This window comes from Ambystoma mexicanum, chromosome 1q (genome assembly GCF_040938575.1).
Source record: "Ambystoma mexicanum isolate Mex_15411 chromosome 1q, UKY_AmexF1_1, whole genome shotgun sequence".
Classification (NCBI taxonomy): domain Eukaryota; kingdom Metazoa; phylum Chordata; class Amphibia; order Caudata; family Ambystomatidae; genus Ambystoma; species Ambystoma mexicanum.
Window position 1 is genome coordinate 1,508,197,190 of NC_090922.1, and position 22,220 is coordinate 1,508,219,409.

Consider the following 22,220-nt stretch of genomic DNA (forward strand, 5'->3'; position numbering starts at 1 on the left):
CAGACGTTTGCAACATCCAAAAGAGGTTACAGGATGTCCTCTAGGAGAGAGATGAAAAAAGGTTCATGGATATACAGCACAGGTGGCCCTAAACCCTGGAAGGTCAAATGGCGTAATTAAACAATGAATGCTGAACACCAGGTGTCCTGGAATACCAATGTATAGCCTCATGCACCAAACACTGGGTACAGGCACATGACATATTTGTTGGTAGCTATCCCCAGTGACAGTTTCTCCGAAATTGATTCTGTCCCAGATCCTACACCTTCCACAGGGTTTCAGGACAGGAATCCAAACACAAACAACATTGATCATGAACTAGTGCCAGCAATGTGGGAGATCACAAGTATCACACAACCCTGGGTTAAGGCAGAATAGTCTTTTCAAACCCTTTTTTGCAAAAAGGCCACAGCACTCCATTTCATTGGTAGGGTAGTCGTGTTTGAGGTACTTTAAGGAAAAGGAGTTTCCACATGACACTGCAAACAGAACATGTTCATAGCATGTTTTGACGGTCAGTGCTCTATACTGGACACCGTGGGGTTTAATCACAGCCAAACATATGCAACTGAAAGGCCCACTGGAAAAATACCCGCCAGACTTCAAACTTCCACACTAAAAATGGGCCCGATAATGATGCAGATTGTGTGCGTTTCTGTAAGTAACACAAGGAAGAGTTGTGATCAAATGGAAAGGCCATGCGGCTATGGAAAAGGACTGGAAATCAAAAGGCCTATCATTTATTGCCAGGGGAAGTGCCAAACTGAAAAAGCAGCCTTTCATTCACATTTGCAAGAGACAATCAAAGGCCCCTTCTACATGAAAAGCAGGGTTTTCAAATACTGATACTAAAATGGCCTTGCATGCTAAAAAGTATATCAGGGAAAATACTTGGTGTTTGGTGGCAAGATGCCATGTATTAAAATGTGTAACATGCTCCACATGCAAAATACTGGCAACAATTAAAGGCTATTTTTCTTTACATAGGTCTCATGTTGTTGGACAGTTTTTCCAAGGCCTGCCTGGCTCCTCATCAGGAAGGGAAATCTCTGTGAAGTTGATGTACACCAAAGTATTTACAACCAGGCCAGATCAACACTGACCCAGCCATGAATGGGAAAAATGCTTAGAAATATAAGCTTTGAGCTCAGAATTGTGGTAAACTTCAGATTATAGGACAAAATGCCAGATGTCAGCATGACCTTATGACATCACAAGGCAGAGGTGAACTGCATGATAAGGATCTCCTCAGCCTATCAACCCTCAAAGAACAAAAGGCTAATGGCGTTTACCCCAGTCTTAAACTAACATTCAGCCCAAGAGGCTTCAGTAGATCAAGAGAAACGAAACCTATATGGGGAGATGAATACATGCTGAAGATTTCCCATTAGTTTAAATGGACAATCATGACTAGTGACTTTCTCAGCTACGTTGAGTCCCAGTGTCCATTCATATGTAATTTAAAGATAATTTAAAGGTGATTTTGTGAAAATAAAAATGTATCCAGGCGCGATTTATGGAATTACAATAGCAAGCTAAAATGTGTTTCTGGCTGCCCCGAAAATATCCTGTATTTAAGAATTGGTGGGATGATGGGTTATGACTTTAGGTATTTGGAGAGTAAATTCCATGCTCATTACTGTTATACTTTATGGAAAAGGGCAAATAATCACAGTCACCTGTGCAATGAGGTGCTGCAATGAAAGTAAGCTTTACTGATGAGTCATGAGGAGAGGAATATTAATATCTAGATATCATGGCATTTATTGGTAAATTAAAAAAAAGGCCATGTAGGGACTTTTGGGTAAAATTGGACATGTAAAACATTGTAAATCTCAAAAGGGAGTTGCAATTTTTCTGTCGTAGACTCCTGAAGCAATCCTTAGAATGGGGCTGGCGGTGAGGGGTTCAGAGAAATGCAAATATCCAATCCTGGTTGCGAGATCTTAAGTTAGCACTGCCAAATGTCCATTTACCATGGGAGGGGCTTAGAGAATAAAAGGTATTGCACTATGGAAGAGGGCCAGTTGCCTACAAAATATCATCAAGGGAGATCTGCTGTAACACCATCTGGGTGGAGATATGGAAGAGGGCTGGAGAGTCCCATTGCTGGGGAGACCAGAAAGCGGAGGGATGGGAGGGTCCCTGGAAGGACCCCCTTCACTCCCATAAGCAGGCCAGCCTGAAGTGCCAGAGATGCAAGATGCCAGTCACTGTTTGGAGAGCCCCCAGGAGAACCAGTGACAAATACATTTGCAAACAGATATTCTCTCAGAGACCATTCAAAACGTATCCAGCTAACGTCATTATGGATACAGGTGCTTCAACATTGAGAATGGATCCAAATGCCTCATTGGACCTGGACGACTAATGATAACTATCGGATGTTGTATTGTGCTGACATCATTAGAGGCACCACAACATTGCAAATTTAGTCATGAAGAAAACTCCCATCCCTGCACGTAGTTACGCGGACGTGCCCTCACGAAGAACATGCTTACACAGTTCTGTAGATAGAGGACAGATATATATACTTAGTGTCGAAAGCTTTTATTATTTTCTCTCATTAGTCAAATGCAGAAATGCAAGGCAACAAGTGATGCAGAGCTAGCCTGTAGCAGCTTATTGCAACTAATCACATGGAACTATCGGATCATATAAGGAACCTGAAAGAAACAAAATACTACTAACCTATAAGAAGAATAGCACAATATAGACATATAGCAATTATAGCATAACTCTACTAGAGTTACATGAAGCCACAGGCCTCAGGATGGAGCGTCAAAGAAAAGCAGAATTAGGCTGCACGAAGCACCAGGCCAGGGCTCGTAGCCCAGGTCAGAGACGAGCAGCACACTCCTAAGCTCGGAGACAAGGAGCCACCAGCAAAACAGCTGAAGAAAATCCTCACAAATTGCAGACCAGAAAGCTCAATTTTGCAGTTTTCAACCACGCGGTGCAACCAAACTGAACAATGGCCATTTACCCATGGTGAGAAGAGGAACAGTTCCAAGCGAAGCAGACATGAAATGATTCATGTATTGTTTTGCAATGTTGCAACCCTGCAGGCACTCGCAAAGGCAAAGTGGTAATACTGACTGCAACAAAGGGAACACAGGGCCTCATTATAACTCGCCCGGTATGGAAACAACAGTGGCAGTAGACCCACCGCCACTGTTGATTCCATGCCGGGCGATCACATCTCCTGCAGGCGGAGGCGTCAAACTCGCCAGGTCTGACCTGGCGGGTTTAACACCGCCCGCCTGCAGGAGGACGAGGAAACACTGGCACTATCACGAGATGGTACCGGTGTTTCCATGATCCCCATCCCCATGGAGTCCTATGGGACTCAATGGGAATGGGGATTAACACCATTCCGCCTCCAGAATTCCTGGGACACCGGGGTTGTAATACCCCGGTAATTCCAGGAGTCACGGAGGCGGAATGGTAATACGAGTCCGGCAGTAACCAGGTGGTTTAACCGCCTTGGTTACCGCCGTACTCGTAATGAGGCCCATAGTCTTTCTCATCACCTTGAGAAGCTGCAAAGAACACTGCGAACAGAGCTGGGCCCCAGGCCTGGGAAGATCAGCTACAGCCAATCAGGGAGCACAAATCCAGTGGTGGATGGCAGAGGGCATGGGCCAATGGTAATCCTGCGACCCTGCAACAATGTAGTCGATAGTTTCATGGGAAGGGTCAGGAAAGCCATCTGACATGTGAGGGCCAGTAGAATAACCTCCATATGAGCCAGCTATAGGTGAGAACACCCCAATCACCCAATGAGGCAGGCTCTTAGGTTTTTGGGGAAGAGCCCTGATGTGTGATGTGATGGCCTGGACACGGGCTCAGGAGCTGTGATTTCTGTATGATCCCTCTATGTTATGGAAAATGAACAGTTCTAACTTGCCCTTGATGGAGTTCTCGGTTTATATGCTGAGGAAGGGAGACCAAGTAATTTCGGGGGCAGGGAAATTAACCTAACAAATGTTGCTGTGTATATTGCTTTGAAAATTGAAATGTATGTGTGATTTTAAAGTGTTCCTTTATCAAGAAGTGCCGATGTGTATGCTCTTGTCATGTTACTTTAATGTGACAAATGGGGGTTGTGGGACAATAGGTTTGAACCGGTTATTTAGCCTGTATTCCATGTTTGTGAGATGAAAGTAAACGCAGAAGAAGTGATTTTAAGAGTTACATACTAAAAAGTGTGTTTTGTAAGTGAAGCTGTGTTTTCTGCCACAGACAAAGTGGCATGTGTGATGTGAAGGCCTCATGAGTCAGACAACAGGTTCAAGTTTTCGCAACAAAGTTTTATTTAACTAAAAAGGCAGGGTGTGTGAATGCCAAACGTGCCCTATGCTACGGTGGGATTCCCCTACATAGTCTACCTCAGGAAGTCTAAAGTAAAACGTCTGTCTGTGCGCAAAGCCTATACTTGCCCTCGCACCTAACTGCATAAAATGTGTAGGGATGTCAGCACCAAAAGGGAATAGTTTTCAAAGTAAAGATCAGAGCTTCTTCTAGCTCTTTGGCTTGCAATCGTTTCCCCTTCAGCAAGTTCAAAGTAGTTACTAAACTATAGGTGTTCCTTTCCCGTCTTCCAGCTTTCAAAACACTTCACTTAAATATTCCAACAAGGTCTTTACCCAACACAAACTTCTGTGTCTGTTTTCCGTGGCTGTTCCATTCAGGGGCACCCGGTCTAGGTGCAGTTGTTGGACCACACAGTCCACCCATTACAGGTCACGCAACCGGTACCCTTCCTTGACTGTTTCTCCTTGGACTCCAGTCCACTGCCTCTCCTCAGCAGTGAGGTTTGCCTCAGTCACGTGCGTCACACTCTCCCGATACTGTATTGTGGCTTGTTTAGCCACCTTCCACTTAGTACACCTCTTTATATTTCCTTGGCTCTTGCCAATGCTGGGTTCCTTATCATACCAAGTTCTTTGCCCTTTGTGGGCTATCGCTGATGTTGGAGTTCACATATCCCGTATTCAACTCTTTGTGCTCTCTTGGCTTTGTTAACACTTGTTTCAAAGAATGCAGTTAATTATTTCCATGCATTTCACAACTTTCCTTTCAGTAAAGTTTCACAATCTTTCTTTCACTCCTTTCAAGATGCCAGAGTGTGTCCAACTTGATTTTAATTTGTTTGGTATTAAAAAGGCCTTGCTTTCATTTTGTTTGCTATTCACAATACGTTTCATCTGCTTTAACTTGCTTTCATCGCGTACGGTATTCAAAATGGCATTCTTTCACTACATTTCTATCACCCCCTGCCATCCCGGTACCGCTCCTCACGAGTTCTTCCGCCGCCATGCGTTACTATTTCTCTGTGCAGTCGATTGAGTCTTCTCCCAGCGGTCCAGCGGTCTTCTTGTGGCTTGCGCACACACAGCAGTACTTCTACGACGAAACAGGATTCATACGAACGCTTCCCTCTGTCCTGCCGCCCTCCTTCTCATGACGTGCCATCGCCCTCCACCGATACACACTGCACTGCTTCACAGGCCTCCAGTGCTCCTCCTGCCATGCCGTCACACTGTAGAGGCCTCCCTGCACACAGCTGACAGCGCTCCCGCAGCTTACACCATCTGTTTCGGGCTTTCAGCTTTTAAATCTCCTGCCTCCATTTTCATTGCAAAAAGGACTAGACCGCTCACCAGCAAAGCAGTTGTCCTGCCTTGCTCTTGTTGTCCTCCTTCTTGTCCCAGTACTTAGTTGGGGCTGACAAATGTTCACTTTCACAAAATGAGGATGTGTTGAGCCAGTTGTCCTCGTCTTCATCGCAGTACCATATTGATGCAGTTTGGGGAACACTTTAGGGGAATCACAGTGAAAGGGCTGACAAAAGCCTATGAAGGCTTGAGGGATGGAGAGTTCATGGTGAAAGCGAAATGGGGGATACCATGTCTCACCCAAGGACGTCTTCTCTCACTCACCAGGTCTACTCCACCCAGGTGATCCTCCCTCATGCAGTGAGGACGCCCTCAGGTTCCTCAGAGTGATTAAACAAATGAATTATTCTTTAAGCTTACAATTTAAATAAATATATATTCTTTCCAGACCCCGGCTTGGTTCTTGGCTCACTGTGGGCAGAGGGGCGGTCGGGGGGAGGGGGAGATATATGTGGCTCTTTTTGAGTTGTCAATAGGGCCGGCGCTAAAAGGAACTTACGCAAATTGTTGTAGGGCTCCTTGATTGCGGGGGAAGGAACTCAGCAGGTTAAGGATGGTCTCTCAATATAACGCTACACCACATTCCTGCAACAGACCACGTGACCACACTAGGAGTTATAGACCGAGTACCGTTCTTCAGGACTTTACGTTATAGGGAATCGTTTCCGGAAGAACATCCTTTTTAGAGGAGTAGCGTATGCGTTCCAAGAGCCCCTGGACTAAAATAGGTGTTGGGTGAGTCAACGCATGGCACATAGGACTCCATGGAGAACAGTGATGCAGGTCGCAACTGTGTCCAACCGCAGCTTAAAAGTCACGTCCTAAACTGCAGTGCACGTGAGCGGTGGGCAAGGAGACCTTTTGTCTAAGCTGGGTTCTACGTCTGCAAACATGATTCTGCTTGCTCCTCCTCAGGAGATGGCCGCACAACCAAAGCTGCCCAGAATTTCTTGGAGAAACTCTGGTTATGCCGAAGAGCTGTGGTCACATAGTCCAAGGTGCAGATATTTCCTTGGAAAACTGCTTGTCCTTCGACTATCGAGGTTGCAGAGCAAGTCCGAATTCCAGAGAAATCTTCGGGACGATGCCACATTTCGAGGTCTGGAGGCGAATTTCAACCAACAAAAGAGGTCTCAAGTATGTTGCTTAATTTTTCCGAAAATCTAGAATTCTGCTACTACTTTGTGCCACAGAGATGTCCTTAACAGGAAGGCACATTCCACCCACACATGGTCTATCCAGAAGAAATGTTGTGATCGATTCCTGCACTGTCCGTTCCGCCACAGACCTTAAATTGTAGTTCTGCTTCCCCTTATGCTACAAATTCAAAGGGTCGTGGGTTCTTGCATCGCCATATGAATACTGTGTATAGGCGCGTTATAAAGGCCATATTATATCATCATATCATAATGGCTATTCGTGGAATGGCTAGCTTGTTTAGTATCTATGTGAATACTGCGAATATTTTACTGTGAATGACCAAAATGTCGAATTTCGTTCCCACCCCTCTTTTCACCACATATATATATATATATATGTGGGGGAAACGCCCAGCAGCCCCCAATCCCTCTCCAGCCAACGGACCCACCGGGCTGAGGCCGCCAACAGCACATCACTGCTCTCTTGCACTTTTTCTGCTTCCTCCCACTAACTCAACCTCCCCTCCTCTTTCAGAGCCGTCAGAGCGCCAGGGCACCACTGCAGTGGTGATAGTGCGCGGTACAAATGTCCTTTAACATTAACAAAACACACGCTTTACTTTACCTCACCCCCACATATATAGGGTGAAACAAGGATGTCGAAATTCGAAATGTTTGCATGCGCAGTGATGGGAGGGTCTCCACTCCGGTATTGGAATACCGATGGCCGCTTCCTTTCTAGAAGTGCCATCCCCTTCAGCCGCCCGTCTTGCAGCGGAGTACGGGTGCATTCTCGGTGCCACTGCCCACGCTTCGTGGTGGACACACTTGGCCCATTCTGGCAAGTAACCGAGATTGGCCGCTCGCACTCCAGTCTTGTGGGTCTCTTGGCTTGGAGCAGTGTAAAGAGTCTTAGTAAGGGGGTCCAGAGGGGGACCCAGGGTTGGCCACCTCAAGGCAAGCAGCAATGATACCAGGGCAAGGGTTTCCGTTCCACCCACTGCACCAGGGCACCCACCCCAGACCAGAAGTGGGCAGAAAGCTGCTGGGCTCGGCCCGCTCGTGAGGAGTTTGTGCTCATTTGGAAGTCAACAGGCACCTGCGCAAGGCCCAGACTGCCCTACAAGGAGCAAGGTGGTGGGATCCCGGTTTGGGCATAGAAAGGGCAGTGATAGCTGGGCTGAATCCAAAAAACCATAGACGCTACGGGCAGGCTACAGGTAGGGGAGCGTATTCAACAAGGCACGCGTGCACGTATGCGTGTTCATAGTTGTTTGGGTTATCGTGATGCAGAAATCCACAGATTTACCTTTGATGTCCTACAGGAAAGTTCATAGCGGAAACATGTCCTCTGGGGGGGGGGGCAAGGGGGGCAGCGGTCCACTGTGCTAGATAAATGATGAAATATGTAATACATTGAATATCCATCATTGTGCACATATGACTTCATGCACGTGTGCGCGCGTGATGCCGTGCGTGCCCTGCCTGGATCCCCAGGCCCACCGTGATTAGATGACCCAGGCTGGCAGCGTCGCCACAGCAGCCAGGCGTGCGAGGGGCGCCACACATTCCCATTAGGATGCTGGCCTGGCGTAGGGGCGGACTGGCGGGTTCTGTAAGCGCGGGAGAAGCCCGGGGCAGGGGTCCCCAGTGGAGGAGGGGGCGCTGATGGAGACATCGGGAAGAGACGCTAATGGCACGAGACTGGTGCAGTGAGGCGCGAGGACACGCGCTGAAGCCGGGCGAGATCCTGGCAAGGGGCTTTCTGGAAACGATACGACAGGCCTGGGTTGAGGGATGGGGGGCTCGCCGCTCGCGAGATGTGGCGAGTGCAGACTCTGGTTCCAGAAGAGACAGCAGGTGGGTGCTTACTATGCCGTCCCCGCTGGCTCTCCCCTAGAGCTCAGTGTGCCCCCCCAGCCTCCAGCTGACGCCCTATTATACCACCCCCACTCCTTGGTGACTCAGTCAGGGGGTGGCTGCTCTCGAGAGTCCAAGATAGCTTTGGTCCAGGGCACCCATGGAAAGGGGTTCAGCTATAGGCCCGCTGGGTCTCCATGGAATGGGATGAGATATGGTGGGGGTGGGTGGGGGGAGGCTGGGGCAAGGTGGAGCTCTTTGGGCCAGGAGGAGGTAAGTTGGGTGCGCTTTGCAGCCCATGAAGACATATGTGCCATGCCTCCATGGAACAGGATGAGATGTGGGTGGGAGGAAGGGGCCGGCTGATGCACTCTGGGCAGGAGGAGCTATGGTGGGTAAGCTAGCCAGTCCCAAAGGAGATACTGAATTGGACTTCCAACATCTAATTTGTGGAGGTAACCTAAAACCCAGGCTCAAAGGGCAGTTCCCTGGCTCTCACTGACACCAGGGTTCCTTTTCAGTGATGGGCGGCGCGATCAGGGGCTTCGCGCACTACTTGTTAGTAACGTCGGACATGTGGGTGTAACAAGCCATTTCTACCCGCTCTTGGCTTGGCTATGATAGCCTCTGCCTCTATTTATCCACAGCTTTCCCTTTTGTTTGTGACAAAACAGCAACCATATTGTTTTTAAGTCAGTTTGGGTAGCTTGGTGGCCGGTACTTAAGTCATATACACCCCCCAACATGCCCAAGCGAGAGTTTCCGACATGCACACAAGTTGCACGTGGAAGGATATCCAACGTTTCACAGCGGTGACTTCTCATGCTTCATACTTAATCAGCTAAAGACTATTTCACAATGGAGGACCACATAAGACCCCCTCGATCATATTTAAGCATGCCTTGAAAATTCTTAAAAATCCCACTGGACCTGCAGGGCGAGTTCCTTTGTTTAGATACTCGACCTAAGAGAAATTCACTCGCCCAATGGTGACTGGAGACAAAATATGTATCAGTGTTTTCTGCAAAATGGTGTATCACAATAAGCAGACTTCCTATTTTGAACAGGGCTGCTACTGAAAGGCCAGCCATGCACACAAACTTTCTTTTGCCATTCTAGTGGTACACCAGTGTCTAGGGATTAGGGGCGCTCCACTGTCCTCAGCCTCCTCTTGCTACGTTCAGTGAGGTGAGCGCGCGACTGTTGGGCTGGCTCTACTGTGTGCAGGTTCTGGGGAGAACGGTGTTCAAGATGAGTGAATATTTTTGGTGTTAAGTTTCATCATCTTTATAGAAAATTTCAATGTGGATGGATGTTCGGGTTTGAAGAACAGTGATGATTCTCACTCTGACCCTGGATAGAACCAGAAGTCAAGAATCGAGGAGGCTTTGACGTCTTCTGTGGTCCTCATAAATGTGTGCCTGGGTCTGTACCTTGAAATATGTCTATGCAGCTGCATATATGTGGATTACCACGTCTGCGCATATGTCCTCTGCACATGGGCGCATCCTTCTCTAGTACAGTGATGCCATGCCCCCCGCCACCACCAAATCAGCACCAAGCAAGCGTCTTTCCACCCTTGTACCCACATGATTGCATCCATGGTACCATGAGAAGCAGAAGAGGGCAGACAGCCAGAAAGGGGAGTTTATTCTGTAGGAGGCGGTGGAGTCCTGAAGAAGTCTAGAGCTGCTGAAACCCTATGGGAAGTGAAACGGACCAAGTGAGGTGGGCACTGCCATTCTGGTATCAAACAGTTATGAAGAAGGCATAACGTTACACGAATGAAGCCCCATCAATGCAGGACACTTGCCTGCAGTTTGCATATGCACAGGAGGGGTCAGGATCTGTGGCACGAGGAATAATCTAAACTTTAGGGGACACCCACACCATTGCCTTGGAAAGGACACAGTGTGCAGGTTGAATGTAACAGTATCATTGAGCCCTTTACCAAATTAAATACTTGATTTCTTTTTTAAGCGTAGAGTAATTCAAACCCAAACGGCCCGATTCGCAATGACAACATTCTCAAAAGGGGGGAGGAGGGGGGCTTCCCAGCAGTTATTGACCAGTGGGGGGAGGGTGGGGCTTCCCAGCAGTTATTGACCAGCAGGGGGAGGGGCGGGGCTTCCCAGCAGTTATTGACCAGCAGTGGTGATGAGGGATTTCGCTTTGCATTGGAACCTTTCAAGGCCACCAGTCCTGGCAATAGTCACGTGGAAAGCCCCCCCCCCCCTCCCGCAGCTTTAGCTTGGTGTATGCAGTGTGCACAGCTATAGCGCCGTCTGCTACCAAACGAGCTCTCCAGATAAACAAACCTGTGCACTTACAAGACACATGGACACACCCACCCGCCCCGCACAGGGATACACGCACACCTGTATCTTACAATAGACATTTCAAGCTGCATGGACATTATGCAATCACATTATGGACAACAGAATAATCTTTACTGTGCAAACATGCTATGCATACTCAAGTATTGAAATCAAAGGCAGTGCTGGATGCATGGATGCATGGGTGGATGAATGGAGGCATGGAGGAACGAGTGACTGCGGCGGCAGCAGTCTTGGGTATCACTCAGGCACCATGTCCACACAGAAGAGACTCACAGAGAACGGGTACACTCCCAGTAGCCTACAATCCCATTCAGAGTGGAGCACCTGGATGGCAGAGGAAGATTACAGCCCAGAAGAATTGGTTGAATTTTCCTTTAGGAATTTGGCCGCAAATATATTTGGGGCGGGAGGTAGGGGGGCGGGGGTAATCATGATAATATAGGGGGTGGTCAGAGGGTGGCTGCGGGGGTCTCCCCCCCCCCCCATATATTTTTTCGTCCAAATCGAATTAGAGAAATAAAAATTGACGAAATCGTATTCAACCAATTCTTTTCGAAGTAATGACATAGAAGCCACCTGGACAGGTCAAGGGCCATCCAGGGTCTTAGTGGACCTGGGCACAGGACCGTGCCGATGCCATGCATCCTGCGCCACAAATCGACAGCGCATCTGCACAAGTGCAGAAAGCTACACTTCTGGCCACACAAAGGCCCACACAGCACGGGAAAAGTCTGCACGGGCTGATCAGGGCAAGCTGCCTGCACCGTACTGGGATGGAGGACAAAGCAGAGATGCATGGGGTATGAACTGGGCGGGAGGTGGAGATCCAGGCCAGGGCTCCGGGTAGCGGGACGCAGCACTGGAATATGGGTGTTTGTACTGTCTGGTGTTGGAGGTCCAGGTGTATAGTCAACATAGTGTGGGGGTGAGGGGGGCAAAGCACCGGGAAGAGGCTAACTGCCCGGTGCAGGAGGTGGAGCCCAAGGGCATGACTGAGTGTGCCCTGCAGTAAGTGCGAGTAAAGGCACGGAGAAGAGAGTGCATGCACTGTGCATCAGCGGGCGATCCAAGACATGACTTTGTGCACCAGGAGGGGGGGAGGGGAGGAGTGTTGGATTTCCTTCTTCAGCAGATACCATTGGGTAGGATGCGAGCACATAAGGCTCTTTTAGAGAAAAGGAAACAGACTATTTACGACCTGCCATTAAGGATCGATTGAAGTTCACAATATCCTAGAATTCTCGATAGATGGAACGGAGCACTCTGTCTTGACAAAGATCGCCCGATGGTCACCCCTTATCACGGGGCGTCGGGTGATGAGCAGCCATTGCCTCACCCAGGGCTGCTGTACACACACACTTGGATCTTACGCATTGTGACTGGCAAGTGCTGCTGGCACTTAAGGCACAGGAAATAGCCATTATCCAACACATGCAGCTTGTATCAAAGACCACCAGCCAACGACTACTGGTGCTTCCAGATCATGCCCAACGCAGCAGTATTTCTAGTCCGTTTGGAGTACCTGGATGACGTACCGCATGGGGCTTCCAGTGCGGGCCTCACTGCTCCTCCCGGTACGTTCTGCTGATGACTCCGTGCCTAGGAGCGGTTGCCTGGATCAGCTGCACATCCAAGTCAAGATGGTGGCCACCGTCAACTGGGCAGCACCCGAGATCCAGAGTAAATGGCATGATAAGAACTTCCAGGCTGCAAATACGGCACTATATTTGGAGAATTGGATCGGTCTGGCAGCGTACTACTGGATGTCTGTTCAGCGCACACCCCATAAGGGTGGTCTTCACAAAGTCAGTGCATTGAAGGGTCCTGAAGAACACAGCATATTCTGGGCACCACCGAAGCACGGCGGCTGCAAATCCACAGTACTATTCCGAGCCAGCTCTTAACGCGGACTAGGGGGAAGAGGTTCTCCACATGTATGCACAAAGCTGGTCCCAGTCCCCACCTTGTTGCGCTCGGCTGAAGCGACATATGTACAACGCGTTTAGGTGGATATGTAGCAGCACCACAAGCTGCGAGGGGAGCTCGCCTCCACCTTCTGCCATGCGACCTTTCATCCCTGCAGCCACCACAGTGAGCGAATACCCCAAGACCGATGAGTCCCAGAGGGTCTCCCTCGGGCTCATGCCCCAGCACTCCCCTCAAGGCAGCCAGGTCCATGGAAATCCCCCTTCTTTGTGCCCACTGACCTGGACCTGGAGCTGCCAGCGTGTGGTCAGTGAGAAGGAAGAGCCAGAGCACAGTTTTGAGGGACTCTGCGAGATTTCACACAACGGTGGCTGTCCTTTCCCTTTTAGCCAAAGACAGTAGGTTCTGATCCAGACATTTCTCTGAGAATGAACAGCGGCGTGACATGCGTGAAGGCGGCCACCACTTGCCTCGGGCGCTTGGTATATGCGGGGATACTTAGTAGGCACAGGGTCGATCACATCCACCGAAATGCCACGTTGCATTCCTGGGGTTCAGAGTGCACTTGGGCCAGTGGTGTCTAGAATGGCTGAGCCACGTGCAATTGACCACAGAGACCTCAGTAGTGACATCTCAGCCGGCCTTGTTGGAGCAACAAAGTGTGACATGAAAATTGCTTTGCAGTTAAGTCTTCGCACATGTGACTGGCATGTACTCCACTATTACAAACGTAGCTCTCGTTTGCTGGAACTCCTCTGCTCTACACTGGAAGACCTCTGCGCTTGACAGTATCAGTAGCCGTCATCAAATTCCGAGTGCAAACTGCCGTGCAAAGGATCCGGTGCAGAACTTGCTCCTGGGCCGAATTGCCTTTGCTGTGATTCCTTCTAGAGCTTTCCAGCACTTCTAGAGGCAGCTTGGTCCAGGAGAGAGTAGTGCAAAGTGCAGGAGACACAGGGGAGAGTGTATTGTGGGGGAAGGGAGGTGGATATCCAGGAAAGACCAGGCGGCGTGTGCTGTGCAGGATGTGGAGGTGCAACTGGTGCAGAAGCTGGAGATTCAGAAAGGACAAGATGGTGTGTGCTGTGCAGGATGTGGAGACGCAACTGGTGCAGGATGGTGCATAAGCTGGAGATTCCGGAAGGACAAGGCAGTGTGTGCTGTGCAGGATGTGGAGGCGCAACTGGTGCAGGATGGTGCAGAAGCTGGAGATTCAGAAAGGACAAGATGGTGTGTGCTGAGCAGGATGTGGAGACGCAACTGGTGCAGGATGGTGCAGAAGCTGGAGATTCAGAAAGGACAAGATGGTGTGTGCTGAGCAGGATGTGGAGACGCAACTGGTGCAGGATGGTGCAGAAGCTGGAGATTCAGAAAGGACAAGATGGTGTGTGCTGAGCAGGATGTGGAGACGCAACTGGTGCAGGATGGTGCAGAAGCTGGAGATTCAGAAAGGACAAGGTGGTCTCTGCTGTGCAGGATGTGGGGAAGCACGTGGTTCAAGAAGTTGCGCGCGGTGCATAAGCTGGAGATTCAGAAAGGACAAGGTGCAGGAGGTGTATTGAGGCGGCATACACAGAGTGGAAATCGGAGCAGTGAACATGTCCTTATGAATGGTGCACGGGCAATCTCCAAGAGGATAAGGATGTGTGTACTGCATCTTAGGGTGAAAGACTGCGTACACTGTGGAGGAGGTGGACCTAAAGCAGGGATGAGGCAGCATGTAGTGTGTGGGTGCGTGCCAGTGTAAATGGACGAGGCTCCTTTCGTATTTGTGATGCTGATCTCAGCACTTCTATTAATCCGGAATTTAGATGTATGCTCCAGCAGAGGGGTAATACTACAGAATAAGCTGTGCCCAGAGTTCTCATCCCTTCATGTGCCTGGTGCAGAGGTGGCCTTCCATTGCCTGGTGCGGAAGTGGTCTTATGCAAAAGTGACTTAAAGGTGCCTGATGAGGTAGCCTTCAGGTGTCTGAAGGGGAGGTAGCTGGGGCGAGGTGGCCTTTAGGTGACTGGTCCAGGGGTGGCCTTCAGGTGCCTGAAGGGGAGGTGGTTGGTTACAAGGTGGCCTTTGGGTGCCTGGTGCAGAGGTGGCCTTCGGGTGCCTGGTGCTGAGGTGGCCTTCGGGTGCCTGGTGCTGAGGTGGCCTTTGGGTGCCTGGTGCTGAGGTGGCCTTCGGGTGCCTGGTGCTGAGGTGGCCTTCGGGTGCCTGGTGCTGAGGTGGCCTTCGGGTGCCTGGTGTGTGCCTGGTGCTAAGGTGGCTGGTGCAGAGGTGACCTTCGGGTGTCTGGTGCTGTGGTGGCCTTCCGTTGCCTGGTATGGAGGTGGTCTTATGCAAAAGTGACTGAAAGATGCCGATGAGGTGGCCTTCAGGTGTCTGGTATGGCGGTGGTCTTTAAGTGCCTGGTGCGGAGATGGCCTTCAGGTGCCGGAAGGGGAGGTAGCAGCTGGGGTGAGGTGGCCTTTAGGTGCCTGGTGTGGAGATGGCCTTCAGGTGCCAGAAGGGGAGGTAGCAGCTGGGGTGAGGTGGCCTTCAGGTGTTTGGTATGGAGGTGGTCTTTAAGTGTCTAGTGCGAAGGTGGACATCTACATTTGAAATTCTCCCAAGCAGTGTTCAGGAACAGCACATGCACACACTGATGAACGGTGCCATACGTCGGCCGCCCACACAAGGGCATGCTTCTCGCACACTGCACGCTGCTCACAATGGCCAATAGTCACCACCTGGAGGTTCTGGCACTGCCAAGCAGACACATGCATCTGTTTAGAGGAGGAACATGGGATTACGGATTCTAAGTCCGCCTGGCCTGTAAAGTTCACCAGGAGGGATACTCTACTTGTGTGCAAAGCAGGCTTCATCTTTCAGAAATGGGCACCCACCCATCAGGGAGAAGACGGACAACACCAATGTTGCAACATGGCCATTAATTCACACACCTGGAACAACATAGGGACTGTTCTGGGGTCCAGATCTGAAGAAAACTCTACTAGTCATTTCATCGCCCTACGTCAAACCATCAGCAGCAACGTTGACCCAGGCTCGCCCAACCTTTGGGGCCCAATTGACGCTGGTGGTCTCAATGCTTCTTGCATCAAATCAGACCCATCGATGGGGTTCTATTCCGAAAACCAGTTTCACACTGCAAGCTTGGCCTGCCCTGTGCATCAGTCAAAGATGGCGGTGAATGCGTCAATGTAGCTGGAATGATTGGGAGGGAGGGGTTGAGAGCGCAAAGGGATTGCTGCAAGACCACCACCCCCCACCCCCCGTTGGAATGGATGATCCACACATGTTAACTCTTAGGAAAACGAAAAGACAACAAAAAAATTGAAAAACGTAGGTGTGAAGGTGCCGGATGAGTGGGGGGGAGCACCGGGAAGCGAGGGAATGCGGTAGGGGGACCCAGAGAAGCTGACGATGAGAACACAGTGAGGGGGGGGGGCAAACAGGGAATGGGGGTGAGGTGACATTTTGCCATTCTTACCTCTGATCGGTGTACCACCTGGCGAGGTAATTTGAATGCAAATAAGATTAAAAAGAGGTGGTTAGTACAGAGAGAAGGAGGCCAGAAATCAGAACAGAACAGACCAAAAATAAAGAGAGAAGAGTCGGTGTTTAGTCGTATTAGAGAAAACAAGTGTCAGTAAAGGGAAAGGTGGAATTAAGAGTTACAAGAGGTTAGTAAAGCTGGCCCAAGCCCCTGGTGGTTGACAATTGCCCTCCCCGGTACCTTCCGAAAGGTTCTTCCGCTGCGGTTACTGCTGGTTGATCAATTCTGAAACCCTGGTACATTCCCTCTCAAATTAATACGCCCACCATGCCAGGATGTCCCTGCCAAGGAGGTGGAGACCACTACAGACCTAAAACTACCTCCCCAACCCCCCGTTGTAGGTGGAGAGCTGAACGCTATAGCCAGAGGGGACCCAGTTGGACTGCCAAACGCTATTCTGCAGTCGCTAGATACTTCCTACAAACACAAGGCGTTATTGAGTTGGCCATCTGTTTACTTCTAAAGCATGAGTATCATCTCCATCGGGTCATCATCGATGGTGGGGGCGCGGCTGCCGCAGACGTGCGCTTTGGCGGTACCATTGGAAGAGTAGGGGGAAGGGTAGACACATGTTGGGCAGAGTTCCATGTGGCAATCTGCCCAAAGACCTACTGCCATTCAGAGGGAGCAGGGCTATCCAAACAGCCCCAGGTCTTGCTACAGGAGTATGTACCTTGGGCCCAGGCCCATCTTATTCGCAGACAATTGGCGCGTGGCGGTGGCGGTCTGAGGAGGGTGCCGTGCTTGAAGCCTCGCAGCAGAAGGCAGAGGAACTAGGGGGCGCTGGGATGTCACACCCCAAGGCATGGTCTATGCGTCTTTTGCTTCAGAAGATGGGACAAAGAAGGCAAGTTTTTAAGAATGGGTCGCTGGCCTGAAACTCCACCTGCAGTGGTGGGAGCGCGGGGTGCGCTCACTAGAGTGCTGCCTATTGATTTCTTGTGGCAACTCAATCTGTGATGGTCTGGAGCGCAGTGTTCAGTTTCCAGCCCACACAGTGATGCAGGGAAACGACCTATTAATAATGCAGAAAAAAGCACTTTCACAGGAGAAAAGCCACGAGGCACACCAATTATTTCCTATCTAGGTCGTGGGTCAATTTCCAGAGATGAGAGACAGCACCAAGCAAGCAGGCCCGAGAGCGATATGGCAGGTCTGACAGCACTCAGAGCCGTGCCAAGCCTGACCGGTCTCCGCGACACTCTAGCTTGAGGACACCCTGAGACACGCCAATCTGGCCCTGCTCTCTACCCTGTCTAACCTCCAGTGCGGGTATCGGGACTCAGAAACGTTCAAAGGAAGGCAGCGATGTGCTGAGTGTCCCCATAGATGGCCGGGGACAGGGAGATCCACCAATAAGCCATCTCGAATATTAAGCACCCGCCATACCTCACACACTATTCTAAAGACTCATAACATTGAGACCGGCCTGGCACCATTCCGGGGCCGCACAAGCGTGATGCCACTAAGACCACTCCATGCTTGACAGCACTCAGTTGTCTAAGGACGGACGTACACTCTGGAAAATCAAGTCAAACTAGAGGTCACAAAAAAAGAAGATACAGGACCAGGAGGTGGAATCTGGAGGCCCACTCTTGAGGGGGGCTTTGAAAGGAGAGATGGACAGCTGCGGCTATTCCAAGATGACAGAGGCCATCAGATTGAGGATGAGACGGTTAATCGTCGCTATTACAGATCTGCACGCTCTGCAGATTTCAGGGGCTGGTGGCGATTCCTGCTTGAGGGGTTTTTTTCTCCAGAATTTGAGTTCTTGGTCACATGGGGCTGGTGGCGATTCCTGCTTGAGGTTTTTTTTTCTCCAGAATTTGAGTGTGTGGTCACATGGGGCTGGTGGCGATTCCTGCTTGAGGGTTTTTTTGGCAGAATTTGAGTGCTAGGTCATCAGGGGCCAGTGGAGATTCCTGCTCGAGGGGTTTTTTTTCTCCAGAATTTGAGTGCTAGGTCATCAGGGGCCAGCAGATTCCTGCTTGAGGGTTTTCTTTCCCCAGAATTTGAGTGCTAAGTCATCAGGGGCCAGTGGAGATTCCTGCTTGAGGGTTTTTTGCCAGACTGAGTGCTAGGTCATAATTTTGACAGCTGGAATATCTCATGCAGAACGAATAGCTGGTATGCAGCAGTGGCCACGGTAGCAGCGTGTGAGCAATCCATGGCACGCGTGTAGCGCCCCTAGGTGGTCATTACCGGCGCATGATCCACATGCCCAGTGGAGCACATCCCACAAGACCACCATGGTGTCTACAGCATCCGAAGGCCCCAGTGGGTTCCTGCCTCAGAGTTCGAACACATGCATGGCTGTGTGAACCTTCCCAACTGCCCACCTTGCAAACAGATTGTAAAGATCTACTTTGCTCAACTTTTAGGCTGCCCCAGTAAACCAGAAGTTCCCCCCCCTTGAGCTTTATCCCGATGGAGTAGAGACCAGAGGCCTCTTGCTTCCCACGTGAAACCATGGCATGGGGCAGAAAAGACAGTAAGGGGTCACTGCTGCAGGGACCACTGCCTCAAGTGCACAGCAGGACACAGCTTGTGCACAACCGGCAGCACACAAGCAGTGTTACTTGAGGCACCTGTGCCACGATCAGCAGTTGGTGGTCTACCAGGAAAAGCAAGGCTTCTCCATAAAAAGGACAAGAACCCGCCAACTCGGTGGAGCTCTTCAAGACGCGAGGTCTTGACAAAAGCAGCACCCAGAATTCCCTCACTAAGGTCTGCGTCAAAGGTTTGCATCCATCGACTACTGCACAACCTCTTCCTGGTGCATCCCACACTTAGCCTATCCCCCACCACCCAAGTCTTTCAACCAAAGCCTTGCAACCTCACCCGTCACCAGAGTCTTCCAACACATGTCCCCAATCTTCCTACCTTCCCCTCAGTGTTCCTACTAATCCCCCCAGTCTTTCTAACTATCCTCAGTCTTTTTCTTTTTCCCTAATCTTCCTAGCTACCCCCAGTCTTCTAAACAAATCCCCAGCCTTCCTGTATTCCTGTCTTCCTACATTCACCCGAGTATTCCTCCTTACACCCCCAAATCTTCCTACCCATCCCCAGTCTTCCTAACCACACCCCCCCAGACTTCTTAAGCATCCTCCCCAGCCTTCCTACCTATCCCCCACAATTCCTACATCTATCCCCCAGTTTCAAAGACCCAGAGTCTACCCTGAACATCTATCCATGCACATCCTTGCAAGCTGCTGCCACTAGGCCAGGTCTAGGCGCTCCTCTGCGATGAAATCCATTCTTTGAGCCTTGGCCATGCACCAAAGTACCTTTAAAATACAGTTGGGATAACATGCATTATTCCTTTGCAGGGACAGCTCTCCCTGGAGTGATTTTGAATATTTTCCATCACACTAAATTGTTTCACACTGTCAACAAGTTACACGTCCAAAGCTTTGCGATGGTAGCACCCCCGACTGATGCGCGGATGTAGTTGGGTCACCCTGGGGTGGAGAATGGTCGTAGTTTTGGTGGTTCAGACACCTTTGTCAGATCGCGGATCCGGTGGTGCCCAGCCTGTGCCCTGTGGTTCATCCGTGACTTCCCTTACAGGGGTTAATACAGTGAATGGTTGCTGCTGTGCGGTTGGGTACTCTTAATGGGCTTGGTCATTTTTCTATACAACCGTGCACATTTTGTTTTGATGCCATCCTTATTATTTTCTTTCCACCAGTAGAGTGCCAAAGGGCTTGCCCTGGCCAGGTCTTCCCACCATCCCACTGGCATCCATGGAATCGCTCATACCGTTTTTATTACAGCACTCGCCTTCTTCACCCACCGTCCGTGGTTTTCCCCTATTTGTCTCAGACTTCAGTTAACGTGGTTATTCCCTATGCTAACCCTGTTAACACCTGTGTAATCACACCCTTCCATTAAGGGGCTATCCAGTTTGTCCCACACCCTGATGACGTTACCATGTGTATTGGCACCTTGTGAGAGCCCACACCACTCATGTTAACATAACTGTTCTCTGTATAGCCCACACACTGATTATTCCTACACATCCCACACCGGTAATATTAGTGTGGTTACTCCCCCGTGCGTCCCACAGCCTCATGCTATGTGGATATTCCCCAGTGCGTCCCACAGCCTCATGCTATGTGGATATTCCCCAGTGCGTCCCACAGCCTCATGCTAATGTGGTTATCCCCCAGTGTGACCGACAGCCTCATGTTATTGTGGTTATTCACCAGTGTGTCCCACAGCCTCATGCTAATGTGGTTATTCCCCAGTGCATCCCACAGCCTCATGTTAATGTGGCTATTCCCCAGTGCATCCCACAGCCTCATGCTAATGTGGTTATTCCCCAGTGCATCCCACAGCCTCATGTTAATGTGGTTATTCACCAGTGTGTCCCACAGCCTCATCCCACAGCCTCATTCTAATGTGGTTATTCCCCAGTGTGACGGACAGCCTCATGTTATTATGGTTATACCCCAGTGTGTCCCACAGCCTCATGCTAATGTGGTTATTCCCCAGTGCATCCCACAGCCTCATGCTAATGTGGTTATTCCCCAGTGCATCCCACAGCCTCATGTTAATGTGGTTATTCCCCAGTGCATCCCACAGCCTCATGTTAATGTGGCTATTCCCCAGTGCGTCCCACAGCCTCATGCTAATGTGGTTATTCCCCAGTGCGTCCCACAGCCTCATGCTAATGTGGTTATTCCCCAGTGCATCCCACAGCCTCATGTTAATGTGGCTATTCCCCAGTGCATCCCACAGCCTCATGCTAATGTGGTTATTCCCCAGTGCATCCCACAGCCTCATGCTAATGTGGTTATCCCCCAGTGTGACTGACAGCCTCATGTTATTATGGTTATACCCCAGTGTGTCCTACAGCCTCATGCTAATGTGGTTATTCCCCAGTGCATCCCACAGCCTCATGTTAATGTGGTTATTCCTCAGTGCATCCCACAGCCTCATGTTAATGTGGTTATTCCCCAGTGCATCCCACAGCCTCATGCTAATGTGGTTATCCCCCAGTGCATCCCACAGCCTCATGCTAATGTGGTTATCCCCCAGTGTGACCGACAGCCTCATGTTATTATGGTTATACCCCAGTGTGTCCCACAGCCTCATGCTAATGTGGTTATTCCCCAGTGCATCCCACAGCCTCATGTTAATGTGGCTATTCCCCAGTGCATCCCACAGCCTCATGTTAATGTGGCTATTCCCCAGTGCATCCCACAGCCTCATGTTAATGTGGCTATTCCCCAGTGCATCCCACAGCCTCATGTTAATGTGGCTATTCCCCAGTGCGTCCCACAGCCTCATGCTAATGTGGTTATTCCCCAGTGCGTCCCACAGCCTCGTGTTAATGTGGTAATTCCCCAGTGCATCCCACAGCCTCATGTTAATGTGGCTATTCCCCAGTGCATCCCACAGCCTCATGCTAATGTGGTTATTCCCCAGTGCGTCCCACAGCCTCATGCTAATGTGGTTATCCCCCAGTGTGACTGACAGCCTCATGTTATTATGGTTATACCCCAGTGTGTCCTACAGCCTCATGCTAATGTGGTTATTCCCCAGTGCATCCCACAGCCTCATGTTAATGTGGTTATTTCCCAGTGCATCCCACAGCCTCATGTTAATGTGGTTATTCCCCAGTGCATCCCACAGCCTCATGCTAATGTGGTTATCCCCCAGTGCATCCCACAGCCTCATGCTAATGTGGTTATTCCCCCAGTGTGACCGACAGCCTCAT

The 22,220-nt window shown here is 50.2% G+C and overlaps 1 protein-coding gene across 13 annotated transcripts in view; it reads right to left on the reverse strand.

The window, feature by feature from the left end:
- The window catches only part of PTPRF (protein tyrosine phosphatase receptor type F), a 791,126-nt gene that overhangs the window by 182,626 nt on the left and 586,280 nt on the right, over positions 1-22,220 (reverse strand). For 6 of the 13 annotated variants that reach the window (XM_069642415.1, XM_069642420.1, XM_069642413.1 and 3 more), the window contains one exon: positions 16,430-16,447. The exons of the other annotated variants lie outside the window; for them this stretch is intronic. In XM_069642415.1, the coding sequence (XP_069498516.1) occupies positions 16,430-16,447 (18 nt within the window). The remainder of the gene's footprint in view (positions 1-16,429; positions 16,448-22,220) is intronic. 13 annotated transcript variants of the gene reach the window in all.